This window comes from Pteropus vampyrus, unplaced genomic scaffold (genome assembly GCF_000151845.1).
Source record: "Pteropus vampyrus isolate Shadow unplaced genomic scaffold, Pvam_2.0 Scaffold335, whole genome shotgun sequence".
NCBI lineage: Eukaryota > Metazoa > Chordata > Mammalia > Chiroptera > Pteropodidae > Pteropus > Pteropus vampyrus.
This window is the reverse complement of record NW_011889116.1, coordinates 1,945,383-1,961,255: the sequence shown is the minus strand read 5'-3', so window position 1 is coordinate 1,961,255 and position 15,873 is coordinate 1,945,383. Positions and strand designations below refer to the sequence as shown.

Genomic DNA, 15,873 nt, shown 5'->3' with positions numbered 1-15,873 from the left:
CATCATTTATTCTTCAGTGGGAATGCTTCCAATCTTATTCTGTGAGCAGGGTAGGGTGGGGGAGGGCATCTTGTACCTGGTAAGGCAAATGGGGAAGAAGTCTTACTGCCCGGGTGGGGGAGTGAAAGATGAGGAGTATCAGAAACAATAAAAATTGATTCAGTCTTGCTTAATAACAGTCCTAGACATCCATATTTATGTATTCTCTTTTTTATTTATTTTATTTTATTTTATTTATTTTTTAGGCGAGGCAACCCTTAGTTGACCTCACAGATTACAAGGACCTTGTCAGCCTACAGTCCCTTATTTTTTTTATGCCTACAGCACCTGGTCTTCCTAGGTGGTCTCTCATCCAAGTACTAACCAGGCCCGACCTTGCTTAGCTTCTGAGATCAGACAGAATCGAGTTTGTTCAGGGTAGCATGGCTGTAGACCATATTTATGTATTTTCATTCTCAAAATAAAGAGAAAAACAATTTATTGGCTTATGTTTTAAAAGTATAGCTTTCATGTGGGTTAAAGGCAAGACATTTTGGTCTCCAATCTCATATTTCAGGGAGGGAGTAATAGAAATAGCATGCCCCTTGAAGTCATGCTAAAGTATAAGCGCCACTTCAAGTAGAATTCATGAGCACTTAGTTTCGGCCCTAGCGTATGATTTACAACCATCCCTTAACTTACCTGGGAACAGTATACTGTTTGCAAGCACAGACTCTGGAGCCTGAACGAGTGAGTTTCCAGCTCCAATACCTACTACTCATATGGCCTTGGGTAAAATACTTAAATTCTCTTTGCCTCTGTTTCTGCACTTTTAAAATGGGATAGTAATATCTATTTCGTAGAGTTGTTTTATTACATGAGTTAACACATGTAAAAAATTTAAAACAGAGCCTGGAACAAAATGTGGGATCAATTAAAAGTTAATTAGTATTTTGTTGCCCATTTTATGATGGCTCCATCAAAGCCTATACAGCAGGGCTTCTCAACCATGGCACTACTGACATTTAGGGCCAGATCATTGTCAGTTGTAGAAGTGTCTTATGCACTGTAGGATATCTAGCAGCATCCCTAGCTTCTCTCCACTAGATACAGTAGCACTCCTCTCCCCAAGTTTTGACAATAAAAAAAAAAATGTCTCCAGTTGTTGCCAAATGTCTACTGGGAGGCAAAATCATTGCTTATTGAGGGGCGCATGGGTAAGGATACTGTGTTCTTTCCTCTATTCCCCCAGAATAAAGCAATAGGACTTAGAACCATTTTCTACGAGAGTTTATTGACTCTGGCTCCCAAAGTCATAGAGCCGCTGATGCTACTTTCAACCCACTGGAATATTCTTAGTCTAACTTGGCAAGAGAAGCAGAAGACATATTGAAATAGTAATCTGACTTTGCATACCAGAGAGGGACATTAAAAAGGTCACTGGAAACTTATCTGGGTTGTCATCTGCACTTTTAGAAAAGAGGCATCAGTAAATGTACTCCTTGAGGTAGAAGGAAACCAGTCCCTGGACTTTAGAATAAAGTGTGAGAATGTTAGGCAAAGTCGTTTGGAATGAGTACTCGAGGTTTGAGAGCAAAACTCAATGTCTAGACAAAAGGTGACTTCCAACTCCAATGAAGTTATCTAAAATCCCAGCCCCAAAAATAACTCAGCCAGAATCATAACAAACCAATAGGAAAAAAAAACTGAAATTAGAAACCAGTATTTCTTTACTCCTCTTCCCCTTGCTTTCACCAATACAATTACATGGCAGTCACTGATTGTCTGAAGCAAAAGGAAACTGATAAACAATACTTGTGTGAACATTTAGAAATGTGTGAATCAAAGTGAAAGAAAGAAAAAAAACAATAAAATTAAATTAAGGTTTGGTCATGCTTTAGAAATGAAATTATTTCCCGTGTGACTTGTTCCAAATCAAAATGGAAACCTTTTTTTTTTTTAATTATAAAATTCAATGATTACTTTTGCTAAATGCACCTCATCAGAGCTACTGATTTCTTCAAAGCAGATATGGAAGAAAAACATGTGTCAAATGCATTTGGCAAGCCAGATGTGCTCTTCTTCTTCTGCCCCAAATTGTTCTGATCCCATCACATAGTGAAATGTGAACAGTAGAGGCCTGTTAGAGGGTTACAGTATGTAACAAAAACATTCACTTATTCCAGTCCTTAGTGGGAAGGGATTGGGGTTAATTTACAACTTACCCCTGTTTTTGTTTTTGTTTTTTAAGTTTGAACAAGAAATAAAGAAAGCTTTTTTGAAAGCAAGTTGTTCTCTTTCACCAAAAAGGATATTGTTAGTGTTAATGCTAAAGAGTCTGGGCTTGTAGTAGGAAAAAAAAAATCTGTCTGTAGCCTTGAATTCAGCAATCTTGGATGCCGTCTCAGATTTGTTCCTCACTAGCTGTGTAACCTGGGGCAAGTTATAGAGCCCACGACAATCTCCAAATTTCTATATAGGAGACCCTGAAGGGTGGTGTTCTGCTTGAGACTTATCTGGAGGCAATGTTTGCACAGCAAACACAGTTTTTCTGAGACTTGTTTTTTTGTGGTAACTTTGGGGTGGATTAATGGAAATGAGCAGGTAAGCTAAAGCCCACTGTGGCACCTCTTGGCATTGCCACTGCGCTTAACCTCTCGCATTCTCAATTTCCTCATCTATAAAATGGACATTCATTCTTTCATTCAACGAATATTGATTGAACACCTGGATGCTAGACACTGTTCTAGGTGCTAGGGATTAAACTACTCCTACTTCACAGGGTTACTGCGGGGTTTAGATGAGATGATGCGTGATATATTACCTTGGAAACCGGAAAAATTTATGCAAATATAAAGTTAAAGAAATCCAATTGTCTCCTGCTTCTGGTCATGAAAAATCCAAGGATTCTCTGAATAAGAAAGAGAAATATTTGAAGGGTTGTACGACAGGCAAAATACTTACCACAAAAATCTCCCCTTCACAGGTCCAACATTAAAGAATTTCTATTGACCTCAAACTTATAACTATGTTAAAGAACTTGAGAATTGTCCCATCCTTCCAGGTATTGCTATTCACCCTATTCTCCTCCCTGCTCACCCCACTAGGATACAAAATATCTTGTCATCTTCCAATGCCATGAAGCATTATGAAAGGCAAAGAAGAGAGGGAAGAAAGAAGAAGATGTTAGGAGCTCTCTTGAGCAATTGCATCACCGGCTTCCTTTTTTTTTTTTTCAGTACCTTGCCTTGCAAGGATCACCTATCCATCTCTCAGTATTTGAGAAACTCAGTGAGGCAAAATTTTCTCGTGAATATTAGGGAGGGCAGAGGAAGCATACAGAGAATTTATAAGTGTTCAGTTCAGGCAAACAGAGACCCAAAGCCTCCTTTTTGAATTTGTACCAGCTTGCAATGCCATCTGAACCTTTTTTAAAAGCATAAGTTTCAGAGGGCGGTAAATGATTCAGAAGAAAAAGTGGATTATAATTTTCAATGATATTCTCCTAATTAAAGGTACAGTCCAGAGGAGAAATTGACCAAGCTGTTAAGCAATAAATAGTCAACAATAAAATTAGAGAAGGTAAAAATTAGTGAGAGGAAGTCATTTTTGTTTGAAACTCTTGCCATTTCCCTCTTTCTTAGCATTGTGTTCACAGGGCTTGCCTTCTCCAACCCCTAAAAGGCATCTTTCACAATGCCAAGAGACCCAGTTGTCTTTGGGGGACATGAATCTTCTTTTCAAATAAAAATGATCCCTTGCTCAAGGGTAACAGGAGCCCTTATAGTATTAGTGAACACCTGCATAAAGATCAAGACTATTACTGATACCAGAAAAAGAATACAGGAAGGATCTCTGAGAGAAGACAGTGAAATCAGGAGAGAGGGGTAGAGGCTGAGAACTCAAAGTCATATCTAGCCTCTCTTTGACATGTCAGCACAAGGTTAGTCTTGTACATATAGTGATGGAAATGAATAATATAGGTATGATAACAGTGGCAAAAAAAAGTAATACATGAAGCTAAAACATTCCTCTTTGAGGAACAATAAAGTGCAAATTACTCAAAACCATCTTCCCCTGACCTTTCGTTCATTCCATCCTTTCAAACTATTCATTCAGAACACATTGTACATATTTAGGGCTTAGTGATGTCCTAAACGCTAATACTCTCTTTGCAAATTACATAATATTTTGTCTGCAAACTGACAGTGAATTAATACCATAAATAAATTAGCAAATTATGCCTCTGTTGACATTATGCTTCCAATTTATTGGTCTGTTTTGTTAATGCAATTAATTCTTGACTATCAACATAACTAAACATGACTGTTGAAGCCTGTCAAAGTGAAAAATTATGCTCATGTCCAGATCAAGAGAAGAAATGATCTCATTGTCCTTTGTTCTAGTACCACTACATTGAGCATATTGTGGTCAATTTTAGGGGCCACACTTTAGAGGGGACATTAACTTTTTTTTTTAAATATCTAGAAAATGGTCACCAGAGGAGAACTAGAATTTGTGTCACAGATGAAGGCCCTTAAAATGTTTAGCCTACAAAAGAGATGATAAACAGATGACATGATGGTGGTACTGTTCAGGCTGTACATCATGTAGAAAAAAGACAGCATATTTATTCTACATCGCTTCAGAGGGTAGAATTAGGACAAGTGCGTAGAACTACAATTTTAAGATTAACTCATTCCTCAGATACATAATGAGAGTTTCCTACATGCCAGGCATTATACTAGACACTGAAAATGCAGAGACAAAAACGACATAATCTCTACTCTCAAGGAGCTCAGATTCCACTGGGGATGACCATTACAAAGCAATATAATCAGTGCTACTTACAATGGAAAAATGGAAACAGAGAAGAAAGACCGACCAATTCACGCAAAAGGCAGAAGTAGGATTGGAAGGGAGAAGGACTCTCATGAAGGATGTCAGCCAAACAGAAAGAACTTTCTATCAACTTGAACTGTCCCACCATGGAGTAATCTACCTCCTGAGGCTCTTCTGAGCTAAGGAGTACTCAGTGTTAGAGGCATTTGAGTAAAGAAGCTATTGCTGCATTGGGTAGGAGACTGAACCAGATGGTTTTTAAGATTTCATCTACCTCTAAAAATCTATTATTTTAATAACTCCAAATGGATCTTCTATTGACCAAGTGGATATTCTAATTTAACTCTTAGAGAAGCAGAAATTTTCATTCACCAGGTCTCTCAAATAGCTGTGTTCTGGTTAATGAGTATTTTAATGTATGATTCTCAACTGAACTACAAGACAAATTTAAAAGAAAAACTTGCCATCCTACCTATTTGTTTTTCACTAATAAAATTTTTAAATCCAAGTCAAATGGTTATGGTTTTTGTTGATGGCAGACCATGGGCATTCACCAGGGATATGTCTGGAGATCCAAATATGTGAATAAGACTTGAGCATATGATTTCCTTCATAAAATAAAGTAATGATTCTATAAATATGGGACAGAAGTAATTTATAATGCTATTAAATTCTGTCACTAAAACAAATTACGCTTCCTGTACTATAAAAATTTGTAATGTTTTTCAGCACTTTCTGTGTGCCAGGCACTAATCTAATTGAGATGCATGTATTAACTCATGTAATTTCTCCCAATAAACCATTGAAGTAGGCACTTTTTAAAAAATCATCCCATTTTGTGGATGAGGAAATTGAGAAACATAGGAGCTAGATAATTTGTGCACCTAGTAAATGGAATTAAAAACCAAGCAGCGTGATTCAACACTCTCAACCACACCCCTATACAGTTACTTTGTACTTACTTAGGTCTACAAAGGAATACTTTTATGTACAGTAATGAGGAGTGACTAACACCATTGCAAACAGATATAAGGTCTGAGTGGTGGGCTAAGTGCATTCACTAATCACTTGCTTCCACACACCAGCTTCACTGGGCCAAATTCAAATTTTTACCTCAACAAAAAAATCAAATTTCTCCATATCATTCACCTTAATTGTTTATTACAAATAGTTGGAACAATGACTTGAATCCATAAATGTTAGAGCTCTACTTAATATACTGTTTTGGATTCATCTGTTCCCACTCCATTCATCTAGTTCTCCTTTTGCAGTTTACTTGCTAATTATCTAGCAATGCTAAGAGAATTTCTTGTGGCCTCTCTGCATAACCATTGTTTATTCCTTCTTAGGTACAGAATGAGGCTCTGTGTGCTGGAATAAATGAACCGTGGCGGGCTGGAGAAAAATGAGCTTGCTATTACACATCCTGCCCATAACTTTTTAAATCTCTCCCAGATACTTGAGCTAAGATTCAATCCTTTTTATTGCTTTCGGTATTTCAGCCAAAATAAAACAAACTGCAAAAAGAAAAGAAATGCTAGTAACTTTTTTTTCTTCTTTTTGGTCTGAATGTTATGCTGTCACTTAAATACAAGTTAGGAAGATAAACATCTTAGCTTAAATTTTCTCAGTTATGAGCCATTTCTCCCTTCCTAAGTGCCTTCAGAATTCAGTCATCAACCAGGGCCTAATCATTTCTGCCACTTACTTTGCATTTACTGCATTCATTAATATCTGCTGCATGTACACCAAACACATTTAAAGTGAACACTTAAAGCACTGCCATTTATTCTCCTAGAAATGCATTGTTACTTAAAAGAATAAACCTTTTAACCTGTACAACAGTCAAAGAGCTCAAGGATATGAGTCCAAATTATAGTGCACTTGGATCAGAATTCATGGACTCATTTCCCTTTGTTTATAAATTTATCTTTGAAAGTGATGGCCTATTTGTAAATAGTGTAAGAGACATATTGTTCTAACCTCATCCCCCTTTCACTTAGGTTTGATTAGGTCAAGATGAACACAAAATATCTCTTTGTAAGTACACAAAGACACATACACACCACAGTGTTGTCTATAATGCCAAAAAATAAAAGAAAATAAAGAAACAAAACTGACCTAAGTAAGAGTCCTTCAATAAGGAATTGGGTAAATAAATATGGTATATCCATCAACTGAAATACTATGCAGCCATTATAAAGAAGATAAATTTATTTCCATAGACATATAAAGATATGCAATGGAATGATAAAGACCAAATTCAATACAGTGGTTACTTTTAGTCTGGAAGAAAGAGTATGCAATTAGGGAGAGGTACATAGGCAGACTTAATTGACTTCATAATGTTTTGCTTTTTAAGTTTTGTGGCAGGTACACAGGTGTTCTCACATTATTTTTTATATCATTCTATGCATCTGGATTATTTATTATTTTTTTTAATTCTTTGAGCAGCTGACTAGGAAATTCCTACCGAAATAAAGTAACTGAGAATGTATTTCATTATGATACTTAGAATTTGTTTTCTGTCAGATGAGGATAATGTGATGTGAAAAGAGTATAAATGTCAATGGGTGAGATTTCAATTTTAGAAGGCCTTGATTATTTGGGGGAAAGTTATTGATATGGACATCAAGGGCAGGCTAAGTGTCAAAAAATGGATTATAGATCATATATCCTGATTGGTTTAGCTGGTAATTGGACTTAATGATATATAGGGTAACTTCAGCTCTAGAGTTCTACAATGCTATAAACCTAGTGCTGCTAGCCATTTTTTACCAACCTTCTGATATCTTTGGCCATTAATTTAGTTGTCACTCTGATCAGCAAATATGTCTTGAGTGCCTACCATGTATCAGACATTGTGCTGGCTGCCAAGAGGGCTACGAAAATGAATCAGGCATGGACTTTGTCCTGAAGAACACCCGGTAACAGGAGGAAGACAGACTTATAACCAACCAACCTTAATGCAATATAGTGAGCTCTATAGCAAAGGTAGGAACAAAGTGCTTTGGGAAGAGAGCAAGAAAACACATATGTTGTGGCAGAAGAGAGTCAGGAAGACATGATATTTGCTCTGGATCTTGTAAGATGAATAGGGATACTTCAAGCAGAAGCAAAAGCATAAACAAAGGCATAAGATGTGAAAGTATGTAGCACATTTCAGTGAACGGTGAGTAGTCCAGTATGACCAGATCATAGGCAAGTGCAGCCAAGATCCTAAAAACTCTTGAAAATCATACACAAGAAGTTGAATTTTGTCCTGTAGGTATTAGGGAACTATCAGAGAATTTTAAACAATGAAATAACTTAATCAGATTTATACTTCGGAAGGCTCACTGAAAGATAAATTGGAAAGATGAAACCAGTAAATAAGTTAGGAAGCAATGTAATTAAGACCAAAAACTAATTAAGGCCTGCCCCAGGGCAATAGTAATGAGAATAGAAAGAAGACCAAAGGACAAATCCTATAGCATTTCTATGTTAGAATAAACATGGCATAACAAGAGGCTGAGAAAAGAATAAAAATCAAACTTTCTAGCTTAGATGTTATGTGCTTTACTAATAGAATTTAGGAGATCCAGGCTTTACAAGATAAATAATAAATTTGATTTAGAAATATTTAATCCGAAAGTGTCTCTAGGACCATCAGGTGGAGATGACCATCAGCAAGACTCATTAACTTTTTCCCTAAAAGATATATCTTGAATTCAACCTCTCTTTCCACCTCCATTTATCCCAGCCTAGTTCATGCCACAACCATCTCTCCCCTGGAGTATTAGAAGAGTAGCCTAACCAATCTCCTTACTTCCATTCTGGACCACTTTAATCTGTTCTCCACACACAAGCTGGAATAATGCTTTAAAATTTTAATTCGTATCTTTTCACACCCTGCCTCAGAATCCGCCAATAGTTTCCTATCATATGTAGAATAAATCCAAACTGTTTACCATAATGTACAGGGTCTTACAAGATTTGGCCTCTGATTATTCTCCTAATCTCACTTCCTACCATACTCCCTTTTGCTCATTTGGCTTCAGTCATATTGGTTTTTATTTCTGTTCTTTAAGTTTCTGTCTCAGCGAACAGTTTCAGTGGCTCAGTGAGGGTCTAATTGCCATAAACACAATGTGTAGTTTCCATGGTGACAGGTCTGTGAGTTCCAGCCCTCTGGAATTATTTGAGCAGATCCAAGAAGGCCTCAAAAAAGATGCAATGCAGCTGGCCAAAGTCCAGAGAATAGTAAATAAACAATGAAAAAAGCTGAGACAGGGGCCAGGAAACCCCATAAAAGTACACTAAAAACATGGCATATATTTATAGTTTTTAATATGCTATCTCACTTCTGGTCAAAAATTAATTTAGAATTTTTCTCTAGAGATTTCACTCCTCAACCTAGCTTCCAACTCAATTGAAATTAAAGAAGTCATTGAGACCATGCTTCCTTTATAGTCTCCTGAATATCTAACATAGAGCTACAGGCATTTAGTACATGTTCTAAAGACCACCGAAATTGAAAGGAAATTTAATGGAATTTAATTAAATTCAAAATTCAGAAGAGTAAAGATGAGGGAAACCTGACTTGGTAGAAAGAAATAACAGTTTTGGTTGGGCCTCAACCTGAGTTGAGGGAGGGGTTCTATTCACTCTGTTCTTCACACCTCCAGTAGGCATTTATATAATTTGTGAAGTGCTCCTCCTGACTAGTCAGTCTAGTACCCACCTGGCACCATATACAGTTATTACCATGTTATCAATTATATTCCCTATGCTGTACTTTACATCCCTATGACTATTTCATACTGCCAATTTGTAGTTCTTAATTCCTTCACCTCTTTAACCCCACCCCCAAACTCCTCTCCCATCAGGCAACCATCAACTTGTTCCCTGAATCTATGAGTTTGTTTCTGTTTCGTTTGTTGATTTTGTCCTTTAGATTCCATATACAAGTGAAATCATATAGTATTTGTCTTTGTCTGACTCATTTAATTTAGCATAATACCTTCCAGGTCTATCCATGTTGTCACAAATGGTAAGATTTTATTTTTTATGGCCGAGTAATATTCCACTGTATCTACCATACCTTCTTTATCCATTGGTCTGCTGATGGGCAGTTAAGTTGCTTCTATATCTTGGCTATTGTAAATAATGCTCCAATGAACATAAGGATGCATGTATTCTTTCAAATTACTGTTTTGGGTTCTTTTGGATAAATATCCAGAAGTGGAATTGCTGCGTCATAAAGTAGTTCTATTTCTAATTTTTTGAAAAAACTCTATACTGTTTGCCATAGTGGCTGCACCAATTTGCAATCCCACCAACAGCGCACAAAGTTTCCCGTTTCTTCACATCTTAGCCAACACTCGTTTTTTGATTTATTGATAATAGCCATTCTGACAGGTGTGAGGTGATATCTCATTGTGGTTTTAATATGCATTTCCCTGATGATTAGTGATGTTGAGCATCTTTTCATATGGCTATGGGCCATATGTATATCCTCTTTGGAGAAAGGTCTATTAAGGTCCTCTGTCCATTTTTTAATTGAATTGTTAGGGTTTTTTGGTGTTAAGTTGCAAGAGTTCTTTATAAATTTTGAATACTAACTCTTTATCATAGGTATCATTCTCAAATATCTTCTCTTATTCAGTAGATTATCTTTCCATTTTGTTCATGGTTTCCTTTGCTGTACAAAAACTTTTTAGTTTGATGTCTCATTTTTTATTTTTTTATTTTGTTTTTCTTCCCCGAGGTGACATATCAGAAAATAATGTTACTAAGAGCAGCGTTAAAGAGATTACTGTCTATGTTTTCTTCTAGGATTCTTATGGTATAGGGTCATACATTTTAAGTCTTGAATTGATTTTGAGTTTATTCTTGTATATAGTGGTTCAGTTTCATTTTTTTGCATGTATCTGTCCAGTTTTCCCAACACTATTTATTGAATAGACTATCTTTACCCCATTGTATATTGTTGCCCCCTTTATCATAGATTAATTGACCATATAGGCATAAGTTTATTTGGGGGCTCTCTATCCTATTCCTTTGATATATGTGTCTGTTTTTATGCCAGTACCATGCTGTTTTGATCGCTATAACCTTGTGGTATGGTTTGATATCAGGCAGTGTTATACCTCCAATTTTGTTTTTCTTTCCCAAGATTGCTGCGGCTATTCTGGGTCTTTTGTGGCTCCATATAAATTTTAAGACTATCTGTTCTAGTTCTGTGAAAAATGCCATTGGTATTTTGACAGGTTTGCAATGATTCTCATATAGATTGCTTTGGGTAGTATGGACAATTTAACGATGTTAATTCTTCCTATCCGTGAGCACAATATCTGCTTCCATTTATTTGTATCTTCTTCAATTTCTTTCCTCAGTGGCTAATAATATTCTGAGTACAAGACTTTAACCTCTTTGGTTAAACTGATTCCTAGGTATTTTATTATTTTTTCATGCAATTATAAAAGGGACTGTTATCTTAATTTTTTTCTGGCAGTTTGTTGTTGGTGTATAAAAATGCAACTGATCTCTGAGTTTTAATTGTGTATCTTGCCACTTAACTAAATTCATTTATTATGTCTGATAATTTTTTGGTGAAATCATTAGGGTTCTCTATATATAGTACCATATCATTAGCAAATAATGAGTTTTACTTCTTCCTTTCTAATTTGAATGCCTTTCTTTTTTTAGTCTGATTGTTGTGGCTAGGACTTCCAATACTATGTTGAAAAAGTGGTGAAAGTAGATAACCTTGTTTTTTCCTGGTTGTAAGGAAATGCTTTTAACTTTTCACCATTGAATATGTTAGTTGTGGGTTTGTCATAGATGGCCTTTATTATGTTGAGATATGTTCCCTTTATTCCCACCTTGCTGACAATGTTTATCATAAATGGATTCTAGATTTTGTCAACTGATTTTTTGCATCTTTTGAAGTGAAAGTCTGATTTTTATTCTTCATATTTTTAAATTTTTTAAATTTATTCCCAGCTTTATTGAAATATAATAGACAATTGTTTGCTCATATTTACATTGTTTGATTCAAATAGTTTTTTTCAATTATAGTTGGCATACAATAATATATTAGTTTCAGTTGTACAGTGTAGTGATTAGAGCTCAAGTGATCATCCAACTAAATCTAGTACACCTCTTCCCCCTTATGTATTTATTACAACATTGTTGACTATTTTCCTTATGCTATATTTTATATCTCTATGTCTATTTTGTAACTATCAATTTTTATTTCTTAATTCCTTTGCTCTTTTTCACCGTACCCCACAACCCCCCTCCCGTCTGGTTGCCCTCAAAATATTATATGCATTTATGACTTTGTTTCTGTTTTTGTCATTACTGTTGTTTATTTTGTTTCTTAGATTCCTCATGTACATGAGATCATGCGATATTTGTCTTTATCTAACTTACTTCATTTAGCACAATACCCTCTAGGGACATAAAGGTAATATCTTTTTCCAACTTTTTCTTTTTATTCTGTGTGTGTGTTTTAATCTGAAGTGAGTCACTCATAGACAGCATATGTAGGAGTCTTGTTTTCTTATCCAATCAGCCACCCTATCCTTTGGTTGGAGCACTTAATTCTTTTCTATTTGAGGTACTTATTGATAGATATTTAGTTATCACCATTTTTTAAACAATGTTTTTGGAACTTTTTCCCCTCTTTAATTCCCCCCCGACCCCCACCCTCAACCTAGGGATGCTGCCGCTTCCACTCAAGGACTGGATCTCTGAAGGTGAGACGTCTCCCCCTACAAGCCCACGGCATGCACCCGGGGCCAGGTGCACCCAAAGCCAGGTGCACCTGGGGCATGGTCTGTGGCTCAACCCAGGGTGTGAAACCAGGACCTCCTGCATGTAAAGCAGATGCACTAACCACTACACTATGGAGCCACCCTATTACTATTTTTTATTCATGATTTTTATACATGTTTTTTCTTCTTAAATAAGTCTCTTCAACATTTCCTGTAATATTGGCTTGATGTTGATAAATTCCTTTAGTTTAATTTTGTCTGGGAAGCTCTTTATCTGTCCCTCGACTCTAAATGATAGTTTTGCTGGATAAAGTATTCTTGGTTGTAGATCTTGGGTTTTCATCACGTTGAATATTTTGTGCCAAGCCCTCTGTCCTGCGTAGTTTCTTTTGAGAAGTCAGCTGCCAGACTTATGGGTGCTTATGGTGCTCCCTGCTTTTCTCTTGCTGCTTTTATGATTCTCTCTTTGTGTTTAACCTTTGGCATTTTAATTATGATGGGTCTTGGTGTGGGCCTCTTTGGGTTTCTCTTTCTTGGGACTCTCTAAGCTTCCTGGGGTTGTATGGCTATTTCCTTCACCAGGTTAGGGAAGTTTTCCATCATTATTTCTTCAAATAGCTGTTCAATATCAGGTACCTCTATGACGCAGTAGTTTTCATATTTAATGGTGTCCCATAAGATCCTTAAATTATTATTGTAGTCTTGGCTTCTTTTTTCTTGTCATTCTGATTGAGTGTTCTTGGCTTTCCCGTCCTCTGTATAGGTCATTTAATCCTCTTCTCTATTCGCTCTGTTTATTCCGTTTAATATACTTCTCATCTCATATAATGTGTTCATTTCTGACTGATGCCCTTTTATAATTCCTATTTCCAATTTTATGCTTTTTTCCTCTTTGTTAAAGTTCTCACTGAATTCATCTACACTTTCCATAAGTTCATTGAGCATCTTTACAACCAGCGTTTTGAACTCTGCATCTGTTAGATTGCTTGACTCCATTATTCCTCAATCTCTATTCTGTTCTCTCATATGGTTTCTGCTTCTTTGTCTTCCCATTTGAATGCCTTTCAGTGTCTGTTTCTATATACTAAGCAAAGCTCCTAAGTCTCCTGGTCTTATTAGCATGGCTTTGTGTAGTAGGTGTACAGAGGCACAGTCCTGAGAGGAGTTCAGCAACAGGCAAGTTTTAGCTCCAGCCTGTGTTCCTATAGAACCACCTGTTAAGATTCAGCAAGCAATCTACAGGTGCTGTACTTATAGTTGCCTCAAGAAACCATGCCAGAAACCAAGGTCAGCTGCCACCAGTGTGGGTCTTGGGGCTTGCTCAACAAGTTGCACAAGACTCACCAAAGACACAATTGAATGTGGCTGGATAGGGCTACGAGTTGGTGGAGGCAAAATTTCAGAGAATCCTCTGGGTGGAGTAACCTCAGTTATCCAGTCTGATGACGTCTCAGCTATGGTGGTGCTGTGTCCACACAGTGGGAGGAGGGAGGGCTGAATAGAGGAACAATGGATACCACCGGCACTTCTGCCCAGTAGGAAGCCTGGCCTCCAGCCTTCACTCTGACAACTCAGTGGCCCCCTGTAAGTCCCTAGTGCCCCCCACCCCACCCCAAGCAGCTGACTGGGTGCTGGTGCTCAGAGCAAGCAAGTCCAACATTGTGAAAGTCTGGTCACAGACATGGCCCCTTTAAGAGGTGTCTGCAGCTGCTGGCTGCCGCTGCCACTGCCTCCATCTCACTCAGCTGCTCAGGACCAGCCAGCCTCGCATCCTTGCCCTGTCCTACCTTTTACCATTGCAGAGTGATTTCTTAGATTTCTCCCTAGTTGTATGACTTGTTTATCTAGATCCCAGATGATTTTTTTCTTGCTGTTTGCTCCTTGTTCCTGTCACAACTTTGATTTGGTCACCAGAGAGATGAACAGAGCCTCTATCACCTATGCCATTTTCCCCCCTCTACTCTGTCTTCTGATTGAAACATGTAAACCATTTACATTTTTGATAGGTATGTAGTTATTGCCATTTTATTATTTATATTTATTTCCTTTTTTGTTTGTTTGTTTTTATTTCTCCCTTCTTTTTATAGAGTCCCTTTAACATTTTTTTGTAATACTGGTTTGGTGGTGATGAACTCCTTAGCTTTTTCTTGTCTGGGAAGCTCTTTATATCTCCTTCAATCTTAAATGATAGACTTACTGGGTAAAGTAGTCTTGGTTGTAGGTCCTTGCTTTTCATTACTTTGAATATTTCATGTCAATCACACCTGGCCTTCAAAGTTTCTGCTGAGAAATCAACTGACAGTATTATGGGTGCTCCCTTATAGGTAACTAACTACCTTTCTCTTGCTGCTTTTAAGATTCACTTTTTGTCTTTAACCTTTGACATTTTAATTACATCGTGTCTGTCTTTGGGCCTCTTTGGCTTCATACTGTTTGAGACTCTACACTTCCTGGACTTGTATGTCTATTTCCTTCATCAGGTTAGGAAAATTTTCCATCATTATTTTTTTCAAATAGGTTTTTAATTCCTTGCTCTCTCTTCTCTTTCTGGTACCTCTATGATGTGAATGTTGGTACATCTGATGTTGTCCCAAAGGTCTCTTAAACTATCCTCATTTTTTAAATTCTTTTTTCTTTTTATTGTTCTGATTGGGTGCTTTATTCTACCTTGCCTTTTAAATCATTTATTTGATTCTCTGCTTCATCTAATCTGCTATTGATTCTTTCTAGTGTATTCTTCATTCCAGTTATTATATCCTTCGTTTCTGACTGTGTTTTTATGGTTTTTATCTCTTTTATGGTTTCTGTCTTGCTATCTCTTTGTTGAAGTCCTTACTAAGTTCCTTGAACATCCTTATAATAAGGGTTTGTTTTGTTTTGTTTTGTTTTGTTTTGTTTTTTAACTTTGCTTCTGTAGATTGCTTGCCCCCATTTCATTTAGTTCTTTTTCTGGAGCTTTGTTCTGTTCTTTCACATGGGGCATGTTTCTTTGTTTTCTCATTTTGGCTGCTTCTCTCTGTTTGTGTTCTTTGTGTTAGGTAGATCTGCTACATCTCCCAGTCTTGGCAGATTTGCCTTATGTAGTAGGTACCCTGTGTGGCCCATTGGCACAGTCTCCCTTCTCATCTGTGCCATGTACTTCAGAGGTGTCCCTCATTTAGGTTGTGTGTGTCCTCCTAGTTGAGCCTCGATTACTGTTGGCACATCAGTAAGTGGACTGACTCTCAAGCTGAGTGGTTGTGAGGATTGGTCATGACCACAGCATACAAGTGGCTGTGTGGGGACTGAC

General features: G+C 37.0%; 1 protein-coding gene and 1 pseudogene across 8 annotated transcripts in view; one reads left to right on the top strand and one right to left on the bottom strand.

Moving 5' to 3' along the window:
• Positions 1-15,873, top strand: part of GRIA3 (glutamate ionotropic receptor AMPA type subunit 3) — a 352,129-nt gene that overhangs the window by 300,310 nt on the left and 35,946 nt on the right. Inside the window, exon 12 of one of the 8 annotated variants that reach the window (XR_002776817.1) lies at positions 6,171-6,189. The exons of 5 other annotated variants lie outside the window; for them this stretch is intronic. Coding sequence is in view for 2 of the 3 variants with exons in the window: in XM_023522171.1 (XP_023377939.1) it covers positions 6,171-6,230 (60 nt within the window). In the remaining variant the exon portion in view is untranslated. Of the gene's footprint in view, positions 1-3,086; positions 3,147-6,170; positions 6,300-15,873 lie in introns of those variants that run through there. 2 more of the 8 variants (XM_023522171.1, XM_023522172.1) reach the window with 2 other exon arrangements.
• LOC111730786 lies at positions 316-434 on the bottom strand (annotated as a pseudogene).